Consider the following 17,685-nt stretch of genomic DNA (forward strand, 5'->3'; position numbering starts at 1 on the left):
AAAATGACTTCTCTAGTGTAACATCTAACAAATGCTAGCAACATTGGCTAAAAATGCACATCTTTTAATAAAGGCCTCTGAGGAATTGCTTACTTTTCCTGGACTGCATTTCAAATTGACTCAGGAACTGTTTATTGCATGGAGTTACAACAGGATTCTGACCATGAAGTTCTCTTTTAGGCAACAGATCCATTAACTTTTTTGAGGATGCTTCAGATCCAACACCAACAAGGGCAAACCTAAAAGATGTTTAAAGGGGCAAAGACAGAAAGTGAGGAGGGATTAACAAAGCTACTGTTATTAAAAAGGAAATGGTATGAATTTACCTTTAAGAAAAATGAAAATTTTCTTTAAGATAAAACTATACAAGTTCACACTTTCATCCTTAGCTTTTTCAAAATAACAACCTACCATACAATTCACTCAATTAAAATGTACAATAAGTGTATATTCAGAGTTTTAGAACGATCACCACAATTTTAGAGCGTTTTCATCATCTCAAAATGAAAGCCCATACTCATTAGCTGTGACTCCATTTCCTCCCAACCCCCAACTTTAGGAAAGCACTAATTCACTTTCTATCTCTATGAATTTATCGATTTTGAACATTTCATATACATGAAATTATACAATATGTGGTCCTTTATGAATAGCTTTTTTCACTTAACATAATGGCTTTAAAATTTATGCATGTTGTAGTATGTATCATTACTCAATGTCTTTTCATGGCTGAATAGTATTTCACAATATGGATACAACACATTTAAAAAAATCCATTCATTAGCTGATGGACATTTGGGTTGTTTCCATTTCTTGGTTATTATGAATAATGCCACTGTGCAAACATGCTCAACATCACTGGCCATAAGGGTAATGTCAATCAAAAACCACAATGAGATGCCATTTCATACCCACTAGGATGGCTATAATCAATAAGATAAACAGTGCTGTTGAAGATGTAGAGAAACTGAAAATTTCATACACTACTAACGGGAATGTAAAATGGTACGGTCACTTTGACAAATAATCTGACAATTCCTTCAAAGGCTAAATATAGACTTAACATAGGGGCGCCTGGGTGGCTTAGTCGGTTAAGCGTCGACTTTGGCTCAGGTCACAATCTCACAGTTCGTGAGTTCGAGCCCCGTGTCTGGCTCTGTGCTGACAGCTTGGAGCCTGCTTCAGATTCTGTGTCTCCCTCTCTCTCTCTCTGCCCTTCCCCTGCCCATGTTCTGTCTCTCTCAAAAATAAAATAAACATTAAAAAAATTAAAGAGATATATATATATTTATGTGTCTTTATACATATACTTACATACATACTTATATAATACATATATACGTATATATAATATATACAGTTAACATATAATCCAATAATTCCACTACTGGTATATATATACACCTACCAGAATTGGAATACATATGTTCATATAAAACTGGTACAAGAATATTCACAGGGGCATTATTCACAAAAGCAAACGTGGAAACAACCTCAATGCCCATCAGATGATGGATGGAATAAAAATGTGATATAACCATATAATGGAATAGTATTTAGCCATAAAAAGAATTAAGTACTGATACATGCTGAGACATGGCTGAATCTTGAAAACATTATGCTAAGTGAAAGAAGTCACAAAGGACCACGTATTATATTATTCTATTTCTATTTATAGAAAATATTCGGAATAAGCAAACTCAGAGACAAATTGTTAATGGGTATGGGATTTCTTCTGAGGGTCATGAAATGTTCTGGAATTAGTGATAACTGTAAATATACTAAAAATCATCAGATTGAATATTTTTACAATTTAATGAATTTATTAATTTAACAAATATGTATTGAGCACCAACTCCTACATGCCAGGCACAATCCAGGGCTAGGGATACAAGAGTGAACAAAACAAAATCCTTCCTCTTGTGGAGCTTACAATCTAATTGGAGACAAGACAAATAAGTAAAATACACTATAATAAAGAAAAATAAAGAAAGGAAATAAACTGGGGATAAAATTTCAATTTTATCTGCTCCTACCCTGTAATGATATGAGCAGAAGCTAATATTTTGCATAGGGTGATGAGGGAAGGGAATTCTTTCAGGAGAGTCCTTAATGAAGTGAAAGAGGGGTGCCTGGGTGGCTCAGTTGGTTAAGCATCTGACCCTTGATTTCAGTTCAGGTCATGATCTCATGGTCTTGAGACTGAGTCCTGCGTTGGGCTCTACACTGAGTTCGTGGAGCCTGCTTTGGATTCTTTCTCAAAATAAGTAAACAAACATATTAAAAAAAAAAAAAAGAAAGAAAGAGATCCATGTGGATATTTAGAGGATATAACAAACCAAAAATAAGAAACAACTGGTGTAAAACTCCTAAGCAGGAGTGTTTTTGAGGAACAGCATAGACAAACATTGCTGAAACAGCATAAGGAAGGTGAACAGTGGTAGGAATAAGGTCAGGCAGGTGGTGGGGAAACAGATCACATAGTGCCTTATAGGGCCACAGTTAAGATTCTGGCTTTTACTCTTAGTGATAGAGAGCCATTAGAAGATCTGAAAAGGCAATTATTGATGGCACTTTTTTCCAATATTTACATTTTGTAATAGCATAAGCCATAGGGGATTTGGGGTGAAAGCAAGAACACAGGTAGGAGGCTATTACAAAAGTTCAAGTAAGAGATAATAACGGCTTGGGCCAGGTAAAATAATTACTGTAACACACAAGGTATGACGGAAAGAAGACATAAGAGAGGATGTGCATTTATGGATAAGTACGTTTAACTCATTTTACCAAACATGTTCTAAAACCTGTGAATTGTAATCCTGTTCCTTCTTTTTCCACTAAAAATATAAGCACGAGGAAAAAAACCTGCAAGTATATTCACTAAAATATTAAGAGTGATTACCTATGGATGGTGAGCTTGTAGCTTTTTATTTTCCTACTTCTGGGTATCTGTTTTTTATAATATTCCTATAATGATCCTATCTCATTCATATAATTTAATAAGTTTAAAAAACTGAGCAAAACATTTACGTTACATTATTTTCCAGCTGCCCATCTTTCTCCATCCCTTAATCACAGGATAATAATGCTTCTTCAAACTGTCATTTCAAAAGTCATTTCAACCACAGAGAAAACTCAGGAAAATTAAATAGACCTAATCTGTCCACACTTCCAGTTTCACTAGTTTTAGTGAGCTAGATCACAAGGTAAGTAAAATAAGTACATATCTCTGCCCAAGAACCCTCTGCCAATGTGGATAATAAAGCGTGTGAATGGTTAACATTAAGAATAGCTACTACCAAAATTATAATCTCTAGTTACTAACGTATTAGGAAAAAAAATGAAAACAAGATTCTTACCCTTTTGACTGGCCATTTGCCCGATTTTCAAAAAATTTTATCTCCAAAATATCATTTACTCCCAAAGAATGAACTGCTTCAGTTAAGTCTTCATCTGTTGTCCACTGCAAGATATTTCCCCCTCATTAACCATCAAAATATAACCAAGATGTTTATTGTTTCAATTTAGTTTTTAAGGGTAAACTCAGAACAAACAAAAGACCATTAACAGTGCAAATCTAAGTGCAATTTTGCCAGTTGGTCTCCAATTTTTAAATGACACAAAAGCACCTGAGGACATTAACTTCATCCTTTGATAAGTTTCAGAAATTAGAAGGTATATATCCTTAGAGATAAAAGACTTTTTTCACTTTTAAAGGATTTCTGGTCTCTCCCAACTTCAAACTGCTATGACGTTACATTTTTAATAAAACCAATCTCACTTATCACTTCTCTCCCTAAAGGAAAATTACTTTGGGAAACAAAGTCCACCTTATGTTTGAGTATAAGATTTAAAAAAAAAAAAAAAAAAAAAAAAAAAGGCACATGTATTGAGTACCTATCATGTACTTTATACCAGATATTTAACTCTTAAAACCCTATATTAAGTCCTGTTAGTATTCCCATTTCACACATGGTACAAAAGTTAAAAGGCTTGTCTAAGATCACAAAAGTAATAAATGGAGGAGCTAAGGTTCAGTTTTATTTAGCAATCACACTCCTCACAACTACACTGCTACAGTCTCCAATATTATAAAATTGCTCAGACTGAATGATTACAGAGATGGGTTCATTTTTTAAAAATGTGAACATTTAAAAATAAAATGCTACTTAAGAAGGGTGACAAATGTTAATTTATAGACGATTTTTGAACTTTCAAATTATGCAGTAAATGTTTCTAAGAGAGATGAGGGGAGCCTGGCTGGTTCAGGTCATGATCTCGCCATTCCCAAGTTCGAGTCCCATGTTGGGCTCAGTGCTGACAGCTCAGAGGCTGGAGCCTGTTTTCAGATTCTCTGTCTCCCTCTTTCTCTGCCCCTCCCCTGCTCACGCACACACACGCACACTCTCTCTCAAAAATAAACAAACATTAAAAGCAGGAAAGAAACTCAACAAGCCTGAAATATAAATTAGATGCTGAAAACTTTTTTTTTTAAAGTAATCTCTCCACTCAACATGGGGCTCAAACTCACAACCCCAAAATCAAGAGTCGCACGCCCTTCCAACTGAGCCAACCAGGAGACCCTAATAATGAAAGCTTTTAAAAACCAGGGTCGTACTGTGCTTTTCCCTACAGTTCTGAATCCTGGTTTCAGACCTTATGTGAGTATTCTAGGATACTGTAAGTATAGTAGTAATAGGTTAAAAAGAATATTACATTTAAACTCAAGATAACTGAACTATATTTAACTGGAATCTCTACCAAAACAAGTTGAATGACCACAAAATTCAAAACTAGATCTAAAATTTATAATGTTCTAGGGGCACCTGGGTGGCTCAGTCAGTTGAGCATCACTTCGGCTCAGGTCACGATCTCGTGGTTTGTGAGTTTGAGCCCCACATCAGGCTCACTGCTGTCAGATTGTAAGTGCAGAGCCCACTTCAGATCCTCTGTCCCTCTCTCTGTGCACCACCCCGGCCTGCATTCTCCTAAAAATAAATAAATATTAAAAAAAAAAAAAAAAGGGGACCCCTGGGTGGCTCAGTCAGATAAGAGTCTGCCTTTGGCCCAGGTCATGATCTCACAGTTTACGAGTTTGAGCCCTGCATCAGATTCTCTGCTGTCAGCACAGAGCCTGCTTCAGATCCTCTGTCCCCTTCTCTCCCTCTACCCCGCTCCTGCTCTCTCCCTCAAAAAATAAATGTTAAAAAAAATTTTTAATAAAAAAAACAAACACCAAAAAAACCCACAAAATTTATAATGTTCTAAACATATTTGTATTTCCCTCCTCACTGCATAAACAAGTATACAGAGCAACAAATCAACAATTTATTTTATTTATTTATTAGTATTTTTTAAAATACTATGAAATTTATTGTCAAATTGGTTTCCATACAACACCCAGTGCTCATCCCAACAGGTGCCCTCCTCAATGCCATCACCCACCCTCCCCTACAAATTTTTATTTTATAAAAATGGAACAGATTAACTACGTGAACAATTCAAAATCAACTACCAATAAATTTAATTCATACATTAAGTTTACTTACCCATGTCAGATTTCCGATATACAATGCAATTCTCTTTCCAGTATACGTATAGACAACATTTGGTGCTGCTCCTTTACCCACATCATCACCAACAGTTGGTGGGAGAGTATCCATGTAATCACGGTCTTCTGGGGCATCTCCATTATTTGCAGATGGAGAGATGACATCATCATACAAATCTATCTGATCATGCCCACCATATTCAGCTTCCTGAGACACAGAAATAATGCCCTAGATTATACAACAGTCAGACTACCACTAAATAAGAATACAAATTCATTCAACTATTTTGTTTTAAAAATCCAGTAGAAAATAAAGCCCCAAAGATCTCTGTACAAATCTTTAGGCCATAGATGTAATCTTGAATGGTGCCTCGAAAGTGAATTTTTACACAATAAATGCTATTTTCCCACTGATATATGTTATAATACAGGAAATAACGTTCCTCAGGGAAAAGAATACGTAGACAAAATACAGTAACAATATAAAACTTTTCTTGGAAGTACAATATTCTGAAAGTAGAAATAACAGTACATAAATGCAAATAGATGGACTTTAAAAAACAATACAAAAATATCACAAACAAAACTTAAATCCATTATAAATCTTTAACTGCAGAAAAATACAACTATTATTTTCTATGATACTCAGAATCTTGTTTTTCAACTCTGTGAAAGATGTTAGTTTTAGAAAAAAGCACACTGAGCTAAGCCAACGGGAAGGGATGAAGAAATGTGGGTACCTAAATTATTCCAAAATCATAACAAATCAACAGGAAAAGAGAAACTATAAATAAAATGAGTAAGACTATTCAAATTAGTATCTAGTGATAGTTCCATTATTCTCAGTCAATAAAGAGTTAATGCTTACTAGACTTCTTAGATCTGCAGTCAATTTAGCAAAAGATATCTAGTCAATTAGCAAGAGAAAAGTGATATGAACAAGGATCTAGTAAAGCTCTGCCATTGAGTGTCACCAACAGAATGCCCCTTACAAGCCTAAATGGTAAGAAAAAAAAGAAACAAAAAAGAAACATATGTAAACAGCAGAAAAAGGAAAAAGGCAGGTTCTACCCTAAGTAAGTACAAGAAAAATGAAATGCAGACATTGGCAGAACACTCAACCCCACTTAAATTGCCTTTAGTAAAGGCCACAGGCTTGACTAGCCAGAATCCAAAGAAAAACTATTATCTTCCTTCCTTTCCATCACTAAGTATCTAAATCAATGTGAACTATTTTTTCTTATGAGGTAGAATATTTGAGATAATAAAAAGAGAAGCAATTACAATTATAAAACAAACTTGAGTTCAGATATAAGCTACATAAGCTATATGCTCTCATTAATATAACTTATTAAGAATGAAATGTTATATAAATGGCACATAATGAGAAGCTAATAGTTCTAATAGTTTTAAGGACTATTACAAGAATAGAGAACGACCCACAGACAGGATTTGTAATATGACTGTAAACAGATCAACAAAATATTGTTATCATAGGCCCCATGGGAACAGAGCTCAATAGCTGTTTTGTTATTCAGAAGGGCATCAGAATTAAGATTTTTTTTTTTAAAGAAAAAAGAAAAAGAAAAAAAAAACCTAAAAGGGGAAATACCAATTATACACACAGTCAAATGGATCTGAAATTTACAAAGTCATCTTCAGGTAACCTTCTGCATAACCGACTTAACCAATTTACTAATTATATAACAGCATCTTTACATAACATTTTGTTATGAGGCCCAATGTCTCTAAGACTTATTTAATAAGGAATCCAAGATCTCAAAGTAAGTTAAACAACAAAGCCATCTTTAGCAATGGGCAGAAACTAAGACCACAAGTCACTAAATTATGCCATAATTTTGTTTGTACAGCAATATCAAAATAATCTTTCTTAACTGAGTTTTTCTTAAAGTAACATGTTCCAATTGCAGTGACAGTGAAAATTAGAAAAAAAGAGGATGAATTTTTGTTATCAAGTTTCAGTGTAGCTGAAGCTTCAGGCAGCTTGGTGGCAGCAGTGGTTCCATACACTTAAGATACTAAAAAGATTCCCACAAGGGGTAGTGGGCATTTTAAACTCCTGCAATCCGGTTCTGTACTTTATCAAATGGAATTATTATTATTACTATTATTATTCAAAGGGAGCTGTGTTTCCATTCTCCTTAGCAGAAACTATAGTCACAATATATGGTCTGAGGGAGAGTCAAAAAGAATGCAAGGATTATTTAAAGGGTTATGAAATAGGTTAACACATTATTTGATTTTTCATTAGTTGTAAATCTTGGAAAATGTACACACACTTAAGTAGACAATAATTTATAAGCATAATCGCAGCTACACTGACCTGGTGAATCACAATCAATTACTATTTTTGTCCATCCACAAATTGCTATGTTGACACCAACCAATTTTCCATATTGATATGATTCTATCAATATTTAGGATCAGCCATTTTGTCTGGTAGTTGGACTGCTTCCAATTGGTTGAAGTATGATGCTAATTGAGATCAGGGTCCTGGGGTTTGATATCCACGTGGAATAGTTAGCTTCACTTTGTTTCAAGGCCACAGCCTGTACTTCTAGCCCCAACAGTATGCATTTGAATGCGGTGAAAAAATATTAATGAATCTAAATACATTTGCTACCATTACTAAAAATGCAACTCAGCATATACTCTTTTAATGTCAGTAATCTTCCTTCAGCTTCAGCATATCACATCTATCCTCATTATAAAAAAAGATAACACCACATCTACTTTCTGTTCCCACTTTAAAAAGGGAGGGAGGGCATGCATATTCTGTAACTATGCAACATAATATCACAGGTCATATAAAAAAAGGTGAGCTCTGAATGTCTACTGAACAAAAAAATAGCTTCTACTTTGTCATAGAGAAATGGTCAACAGTGTCAAGTTCCACTATGGAAAGAATCTTTTCAAATTATTACCTTTAGGAAGTTTTAATGGCATTCAAAAACCAACCAACCAACCAACCCAAATCAACACAACCCCTCGAAATATTTCAGATGCCAAACACTGCCCAGTCTTTATTTTTCATACTAATTAATCTACTAACAGAGCTGCACATTATATATAACTTCCAGTAAAATAAAAGTTCTTCGGATTTGTTAAAAAATCCAAGTGATTTTTTTCCATTTCCTACATTCTAAATTACTACAAGCATTATAAAGGCAAGGCATCCTTTCAAGATTTTATACTTCAAGATTATAGTCTACGTGATATACAAGTAGCTGTTGCCACATTAGTGAAAACATTAAAACAACATGGATAGTAAAATAATGAAAATTCTATTAGGTCCTTTTTAAAGGCAATGTTTCTTAACTTTTTCATTACCACCATCTTCTTCCTTCCAAAGACTTATCTTTAGACATACTTTCCTTATCACCTCCAATAAAATTTTAATTTTATGTATATACTGTATATACTATTACTGGGATGACCATGGAATAACAGTATTACACTCTTCACTCTCCCTAATAAGCCCAACGTGGCCTTTGGTGATCTGAAATTGTAATAATACCTTTCCTGCATTATATAAATACCAGTCATGGTACAGTAAGAGCCACTTATTTCAAAGCCCCTCTATTAAAAAAACAAAAACAAAAAAGGAAGGAATTTAATAGTCATTTCCATTTGGAGAAATATAAAGGAGGGAGAGGTTTACAGTTCGTATTTACAAAATGTATCCCATACCACGGAAGAAAAATACTAGCATGCAAAATCCAACAGCAGATAATCTAATATATATTTATCTTTATAAAAAATACATCATCTTCTGATTTTTATCTACTTACGGTATGAGGAGATCTGAAAATTCGTCTGTAAACCCTGTAAAAAGCTCAACTAACAATAAGGAAGCCAACTTGGTACTAAAAATATGCCACATAAACCACAAAGTGGACAGTTCACAGGCAGCTGATAAAGCTACACTGATAAAATGGGGCGCCTGGGTGGCTCTGTTGGTTGGGTGGCCGACTTCAGCTCAGGTCATGATCTCACAGCTTGAAGGCTCATGGGTTCGAGCCCCGAGTCGGGGCTCTGTGCTGACAGCTCAGAGCCTGGAGCCTGCTTCAGATTCTGTGTCCCCACACACCCCCCCCACCCCGCCCCTCCCCTGCACATCCTCTGTCCCTCTCTCTCAAAAATAAACATTAAAAATTTTTTTTAAATAAAGATAAACTACAATGATAAATAATAAAACTAAGAGTTCTAGTTCCCCTAATATTTCTCCCATGGTTTCTCAATCTCTACCTACCTCATTCTCAACCACAGTTTTATCTCAGAGGATATTCTATTAAACATAAATTTATCAGAGACAAGATTTCACTGACATTTGTCCAATAAACTTTTTTTCAAAATGGGCTAAACAACTGGCTAAAGCAAATACACAATGCTTAAATATAAAGTATAATGACTCATGAATGAAGGCAAGTTGACTTACGAGGATGTCTAGGTCCTTAACTTCTACATGAATTTTTCCCTAGCCACAACCTATATACATTTTCATTTTATTTTATTTTATTTTTTTTTAATTTTTTTTTCAATGTTTTTATTTATTTTTGGGACAGAGAGAGACAGAACATGAACGGGGGAGGGGCAGAGAGAGAGGGAGACACAGAATCGGAAACAGGCTCCAGGCTCTGAGCCATCAGCCCAGAGCCTGACGCGGGGCTCGAACTCACGGACCACGAGATCGTGACCTGGCTGAAGTCGGACGCTTAACAGACTGCGCCACCCAGGCGCCCCTACATTTTCATTTTAAAGCTGGGTGGTCAGATTACTAAATAAGCACTGCTATCAGTGATCTACCGGCAGACAGATCAGTAACTAAATTCTATACTGAGGTTTTGATCTCCAAACAAGCAAAACACACACTTCAATGTATACAGTGTAAACTTTCCTGAGGTTCCTAGAATTTTTTTACCCGCCCCCCCCCACCAACAAACAAGCTACAGATAAAGACACACATAAAGGAGTGGGTTTTACAATACATGACCTGCCAGAATGTTATAATTATGTAGAGTCCCTCACCCCCACTACAGAGCATTCTAAGGGTAGAGATTACTGAACTTTGTAACCCTCCTTGTTGGCATATAACAAATAATCAAGAAATGTATTTTGAACAACCGAGTTTAAAAATTTAGTCTTGGTCAAAATAAAAAAGTCTATAATTATATTAAATAGTAGGCTAGTAACTACCACATAAGAACACAAATCCCAGTTCAAACTGGACTGACATATACTATAGAGACTGAAACAGAACTGCTTTCTTCTCAACTCCAGATCAAGTAATGTAGAGGTTTGGAAGTAGTTCAAATTCTCTTTCCACTGGAGCAACTGTTCTCAATTTGGTTACATCCAAAGACCTTCAATTTAAGAACTAAAGAGCACCCATAAAATAGCAAAGTCCCTTGTGCCTTCTCCCTTTCTCCAACTTTATTCTCCATTCTTAAATTCATCTGGTGAAGAAAGGAACTCGATAGTCTCACTAAACTTATTCTCAACCGCATCCCCAAATTGAAGTTTCTTCTAAGACACTTGGATGTCCCCTATTTTTTGAAATATGAAAGAAAGAAAGCTTCATAAAATACACCTGAAAAAGGATTCATAAGTATCACTTCAAACAGAAGAAAATGGAAAATAGACTACAGAGAATTTTAAAGTATACAAATGCAATTAAACTGCACCTCACATGAAGAATAAAGTTTTTTTGAAGGTTTACAGCAGTTTAGAAGCCAAAATAAGTCAAGATTGATTATACTTAGTAAAACACTTTACTCAGCTACAGTAAGTCATAATTTACTTTAGCAACCAGTAGAAAGAAGGTTGCCAGCTCACAATAAAGTGAAAAATCAATCAGGAATAATTCTGTATTACATCTAATTCTGATCAAATTTCAGAAAAATATTTCAACGACAGTAACATTTTAAAAAAGAGGATTAACCTTGAAAACGACCAACCATCTTTTTGTGCAAGAATTACCACAGCAAGCAATAGATAACAAAGGCCAACGCTATGCAAAATAATAACAAAAACAAAGCCTCTATTTAATCCCATTAATGTATTCAAAAGTACTGTATAAAAATTTACTGGTAAAATTATACAACTATGTGTGAAATAAAATGCTAGAAGTTCAAATCAACAAAAAGCTACATTTTTAAGAGAACCCTACAAATAGTTCCTCATCAGGGCCACAAAATTTTAATCTCTTCTTACCTCCTGCTCAGTCAGCACTAGTTACTGCACAGGGATAAACAAGTCTATCACTCCTTCCAGCTATATGTATTAGAGAAATGCCCATCCCAAATTAAGTATGTGAAAGCCTAAAAAAAAAAAAAAAAATCTCTGATGGAGAGGTCCTGAAGAAAGTTCAGTTTCTAAAATTGTACCCAAATTCTTCTTTTATCATAAGGAAAAAGGCAAAGCAAATGTATTTTCTTGTAGGAAAAGCTAATGAAGAAATCTTGAACATTTAACTGTTCCTTTACTCGTGGGTATGGCCTTCTTTTAGATGGGATGTTATGCCCATTTGATAAATAAAAAGAAACTTCCTAGAGATCTTGTGTCTACTGACCTTAAAAGCATTAGAATCTGACTGTAGCACTCAAGATAATTTTCTAATTTGTCACTGACACAACTCAGGCATCACATGTCCAAAATATAAACACAATAAAAGGCACGAAGAATTTAAAACGTAACGTTTGATTACACTAACCAGTTTTTAAGGGAGTAGCACACATTTAAAGCTAGTTGAAAAAAAAATTTTTTTTTCTAATACTTAAACCTGGGGCACAAAGTCATTAGTGAAAACAAGAACAGTAAGGATTTCTAGCTTTCCCTATCTTTTAAATACTCTTCAGCCCCTAGTCACAAACAATGTAGGGGCTTTTGTGTGACTCAGTCCTTAAGCCTCCGATTTAGGCTCAGGTCATGATCTCAGGTTCCTGAGTTCCAGCCCCGCATCTGGCTCTGTGCTGACAGCAGGGAGCCTGCATGGGATATTCTCTCATTCTCTCTCTCTCTCTCTCTCTCTCTCTCTCTCTCATTCAAAGATAAATAAGCATTAAAAAAATATAGAAGTCTCTAATGTAGGAGGAAAAAAAAAAACAAAAAAGAAAAACGCAATAACCAGTAGCACTGTATTAAGCTTCTCTTACAGACCTGGAAAGCATAAAAAAACAAGCTTTTAGGTGCACTACAGTTAGGCACAATTTAATTTTTTAAAATGTGTTACTACATAAAGGCAGCAAAGATGTGAACAGCAGGTTTAGAGCTTACACGTCACTACTCTAGTAACAAACGAGATCTTTTGCAAAGATGCCCAACATCAGACATCACAGCTCCGCGGCTAGTTCTTCTAGTCAACTGTGGCTTGTGAGATACCGGAAAAACCTTGCATTCTCACTTTCTCCTACCTTTCAAAACGTAAAGCAAATCCCTGGGAAGACATCTAACATTTTGCTTTTTGAAAATCGGGTCTTATTTACAACCCTTTATTTTTACACCGTACTAAAGAATTTCGGCTGAACGTTCTTCATTTTAGCAACTCCTCTTATCTCTTGGTGAGCAACCATCTTATTTTTCCATCCAACCACTACGCTTCCAAGTCTTCCTTTTGGTTCAGGCCACCCATCTTCACACGTATTTTCATCACAAAAGCCAAGAACAACTGGGCCTCAACGGCACTGCAAGACCTGAACCACCGAAGCACGGCCCACGCACCGATTTTTAAACACGCTCGATGGTCCAAAAGTCAAACGACGACTTGTTGCAAACGTGCCCACACCTAAGCCGCCTTCAGAAAGTGTGAAGGGAGGAAGAGGAAGGCGCCACGCCGAAACCTGTCGCAAACTCGAGCAGGAGCCCAGGAAACTGGGCGCGCGGGATACAAAGGGCCATGAATGCGGCCTTCCATGAGGCGACCGTGCGCGGCCGGGGAGACAAAATGGAGCGACGAGAGGAATCGGAGCCCGAGCTGCAGGGCCGGGGAAGAGGCGGCGGCCGGCGCGCGCCCCGCCGGGCTTCTTCCTCGACCCCGCGGCGGGGGAGGGGGCGCGGCGGCGGCCCGTTCTCCCCGCCGCGCACACGCGGCCCCGCCGCCCGGGCCTAGCGCGGCGGGAAGCGCCCGCCGGCCGCCGCCAACAATGGAGCTGGTGGCGGCGGCGAGGGAGGGGCCGGCGGCGGCTGCACGGCGGCCCGCGTCCGCGCTCCGGGCCCCGTGGCGGGCCGCAGCGCCCGCGGCCCGCGAAACGATGCGGTAGAACGACGGGCGAGGGGGGCGCAGAGCCGGGATCGGACGGCGCGGCCCACAAGAGGCAAGGGCGCACGGTCTGCAAGCCGCTCCGGCTCACAGCCCACGGCGAGCCCAGGGTCAGCGTCCGGACCGCAGCGCCGCCCGCTTCGGCGGCGTGGGCCCGGGCCCTCACGTACCTGGTTGAACTCTTCGCCTACATCCGCGTAAATGTCTATGTGGTCCACACCGTCCGCCATCTTCCCTCGGCCGAGGCCGCCGCCGCCTCCTGCAGGTCTGCCCGCCGCGGCAGCAGCAGCGGATCTAGCGGCGGGGGCGGGGCGCGCTGCGTCACTTCCGAGGCCCGAGGGACGAGGCGGGGGCGACCGGGGGCGGTCGGGGGCGGCGGTCGCCTCTGCAGCCCGCCCGCTCAGCAGCGCGGAGTAAAAGCCTGCGTCCCTGCGGGCAGACGCGGCTTCTTTTGTGTGTTAGGCCTGGGGTGTGGGGGCACGTCCCAGCTGTTTCCAGAGACTGTGTTTTCACGTTGCCTCTAGCACACTCCACCGTTTTGTAATATTTTCATTTCTCAGTTTTTCTTACAATTCTCACGGCCAAGGCTTCTAGAGAGGTGGAAGTTTTATGTCCACGATTAAATACGAAGTGTAACCCAGCATTCTGTGAGCGCCTTGGGAGTGAAAACAGCGTTCTTAACTCTGCATCCTCAGAGACCCGCAGTTTTATTTGCCTAGTAAACGTTGGATTCCCGCGGATTGTTATCTTGAGTAATTTGCAAGCCACTTAGGTTTTTTTGCATGCTGTTTATGTTTGCATCTCTATCTCCTGTCACCGGCTCCTTTCATCTCCTCTTTCCCCGCTCTTTGCCCGCCGTTTTTTCCTCCTTAGATCGCAGTTGGTTTTCTAACTTGAATGCGGTCATCCTAGAGACCCCCCCCCCCCCAAACGTGGAGGCATCTTGAGGAAAGTGGCTTCTGTCTTAGAACCATAGAATGTCTGAGCGAGAAGGGAACTGGAAAAGGTGTCATTAGGTCCAAACATCTCATCTTACAAATGTGGGAACTGAGGCCAAATAACAAGGTAAGTGATTTAAACGTGATCACGTGGTCAACACCCAAAGAGCTTTTGTCATAAATACTTTAGTCGAAGATGTCTCTCCAGTTTGAAACCTTACTCCATTCTTTATTTCTTTTTCACCCAGTTCGAAGCCCACCAAATTAGAGTGTGCTTGCTAAGATACAGAAACCTTTCACGCAATGGTAAGCCAAACAATATACATTCCACCTCTACTTGGTATGGTGGAAAAAGCTTAGTTGGAGTCTGATAGACCAATCTGGTGCTGTCGATACAATTACTAGTAAGACAGTTTTACCAGCTAGATGACCTCAGTCAAGTTACCTAATCTCTTTCATGGTCAATCGCAGAATCTGTAAGCTCCAGGTAATAATTTTTATCTCACCAAGGTTGAAAGTTGATGGTGTTTTAAATGAGGTAATATGCAAAATGCCCTATCCTCTTCTTGAAAATACTGATTTTCTTTTTTCCATGGGGCTTTATAGAAGGAAAGAGCTACTCATGATAAAGGGTGAGACCTTATTTTAGATTAGTAATAGGGTAAGGATAATAATGGCCCATCATAGATGTCCACATCCCAATGCCCGGAACCTGTGAATATATTACTTTACGTTGGAAAAGGAACTTCACAGGTACGATTACATTAAGGATCTGGGATTATCCTTGATTTCCTGGTAGGTCCAAAGTAACCGCAAGGGTCCTTATAAGTGAAAGAGGGAGGTGGGTAGGGGAGATGTGATGAGAGAAGCGGTTTAGGTTCTCTCAGTACACTTAAAAATTATTCCAGGGCCTGACTTCTGCTGTTGCCTACAAAAAGTCAACTGTCAGTGAGACTGTTTCTTTGAAGGGCATTGGTTTCTGCCCCCTCTCCCGCCCCCACCCCTGGCAGCTGCTTTTAAGATTTTTTATATTAGACTTTGGACCCTTATGGGGACGGATATAGTTTGGTCCTCCTTTACCTCCCAGGGTGCTGTCCTTCTGAAGACCACCTCAAAATATGGTGTACCAGAGTCACTAACAGTTCCTAAGTTCCATATTGTGTTTCCGTGCAGCTCAACCTTGCAGCCATCTCTTTTGGAATCTGAAGTGCATAAGCTCTCTGAATGTGTAGGCCTTATCCTCTTCTACTTCTTGACCAGCTAATTCCTCACTCACTCCCTGGTTAGCCTTTTTGATGATTTTAACAGGTTGTTACAGGGTACCTGCTTACTTAGCAATGTTCAAGAAATGAAATATTATTGTAGATTACAAAAGAAAATGCATAATAATAATGAAAACAATAAGGAAAAACTCTACCACTTATTGAGTACTTTTATATACCAACCTCTTTGTTAGACATTTTATAGTCATCAATGTACATAGATGAAAGATTGGAGACTTGGGTTCTCATCCCGACATTACTGACCAGCCAGGTAACCTTAGGCAAGTTCTTTACCTCAAGTCCCCCAGTGAAGGTCCCTCTCAGTTTTGAAATGCTATTATTCAAATTTATACAGAATTCAAAGTCCAGAGTGCCTTGAGAGGAATTTGATAATGGTATTACCAGAAATGTAGTAGCTTGAAACTATAAAAATTCCTTATCTTATAGTTCTCAAGATCGGAAGTCCAAAATGGATCTCACTGGGCCAAAATCAAGGTGTTGGCAGGTCTGCGTTCCTTCTGGGAGCTCTGGAGGCAAATACATTTTTTTGCCTTTTCCATCTTCTAGAGGCTGTCCATGTTCTTTGTTTGTTACCCTCCCTTCCCACAATCATATCACTCCAACAATATAAACAATATAAAATCAAAATATTTTCAAAGAGTAACAAAGAGGTTGGAAAGGAGGTAACTAATGTTCTAAGGTTTTCTGTACATCTGTTTCTTCTCTATACAGAACTTTCCCTCCTTTTCCATACACACGTGTATGCAGCAATGGCAACCTCAGTTCCAGCGTTCAAATAAGCACCATTCAAGAAAATGGCTATCTGTCTTAGTTTCAATTACAAAATCTAAAGAGAAAGCAACTGATTAGCTCAGGTTTTATAGGAGTCTACTTTTAGTCCAATCAAGTTTGTCTAAGTGGGTGGAGTCACAGAGTAAGACGTAGCTTACAAAATCTACTCTGTGAATTAGGAAAAGGTGGAGAATTATCAGTGAAAGATGATTGCTTTGAACTAATGTGATACCCCAAAGGTGGTCTAACACATTCCACCTGTTGGATGACAACACATAGACAAAGACCTTATGGTTGGAGAAGGCAAATCCAAATCCATAAATACTAACACATATTGTCATTTTGATTACTTCATTCAAGTCAGTCAATGCCGTAATCTCTGTAGGAACGTGAGTTTGATTCTAACATACTACAGGTCATAGTTTAGCCCTATGCTCCCCAAACTTTTAAAAAATATCCCGGGCATTTTATTTTATTATTATTTTTTTTTAACAAATCCTTTTTTTTTTTTTTTTTTTTTTAGTTTATTTATTTTGGGAGAGAAAGAGAGAGAGCATGACCCGGGAGGGGCATAGAGAGAGAGTGAGAATACTGAACAGGCTCTTCAGCATCAGCCAAGAGCCCTATGTAGGGCTCAGTCCCACAACCTGTGAGATCATGACCTGAGCCAAAATCAAGAGTCAGATGCTCACCTGATTGAGCCACTTAGGTGCCCCTATACCCCTAACACTTAAAAAATGCAGCCATAGTATACATAAATACAAATATTATTTCATGTTAACATTTTAATACCATGAACACACATAAAATATATCATTTTGAAGGATGAAATAAAGATTTTTTAAATGTCTGGCTATGATATCA

General features: G+C 38.3%; 1 protein-coding gene across 4 annotated transcripts in view; it reads right to left on the minus strand.

Annotated features, from left to right (window-relative positions):
• Positions 1–14,155, minus strand: part of CPSF6 (cleavage and polyadenylation specific factor 6) — a 33,832-nt gene extending 19,677 nt beyond the window's left edge. For all 4 annotated transcript variants that reach the window (XM_086712855.1, XM_086712854.1, XM_086712853.1 and 1 more), the window contains exons 1-4: positions 14,000–14,155; positions 5,550–5,759; positions 3,360–3,463; positions 94–239 (exon numbers count right to left, since the gene is read on the minus strand). In XM_086712855.1, the coding sequence (XP_086568981.1) occupies positions 94–239; positions 3,360–3,463; positions 5,550–5,759; positions 14,000–14,059 (520 nt within the window). In that variant the 5' untranslated portion in view covers positions 14,060–14,155. The remainder of the gene's footprint in view (positions 1–93; positions 240–3,359; positions 3,464–5,549; positions 5,760–13,999) is intronic.
• Positions 14,156–17,685: the final 3,530 nt, after the last annotated feature.

Source organism: Puma concolor, chromosome B4 (genome assembly GCF_028749965.1).
Source record: "Puma concolor isolate L17-30 chromosome B4, mPumCon1.1.hap2, whole genome shotgun sequence".
NCBI lineage: Eukaryota > Metazoa > Chordata > Mammalia > Carnivora > Felidae > Puma > Puma concolor.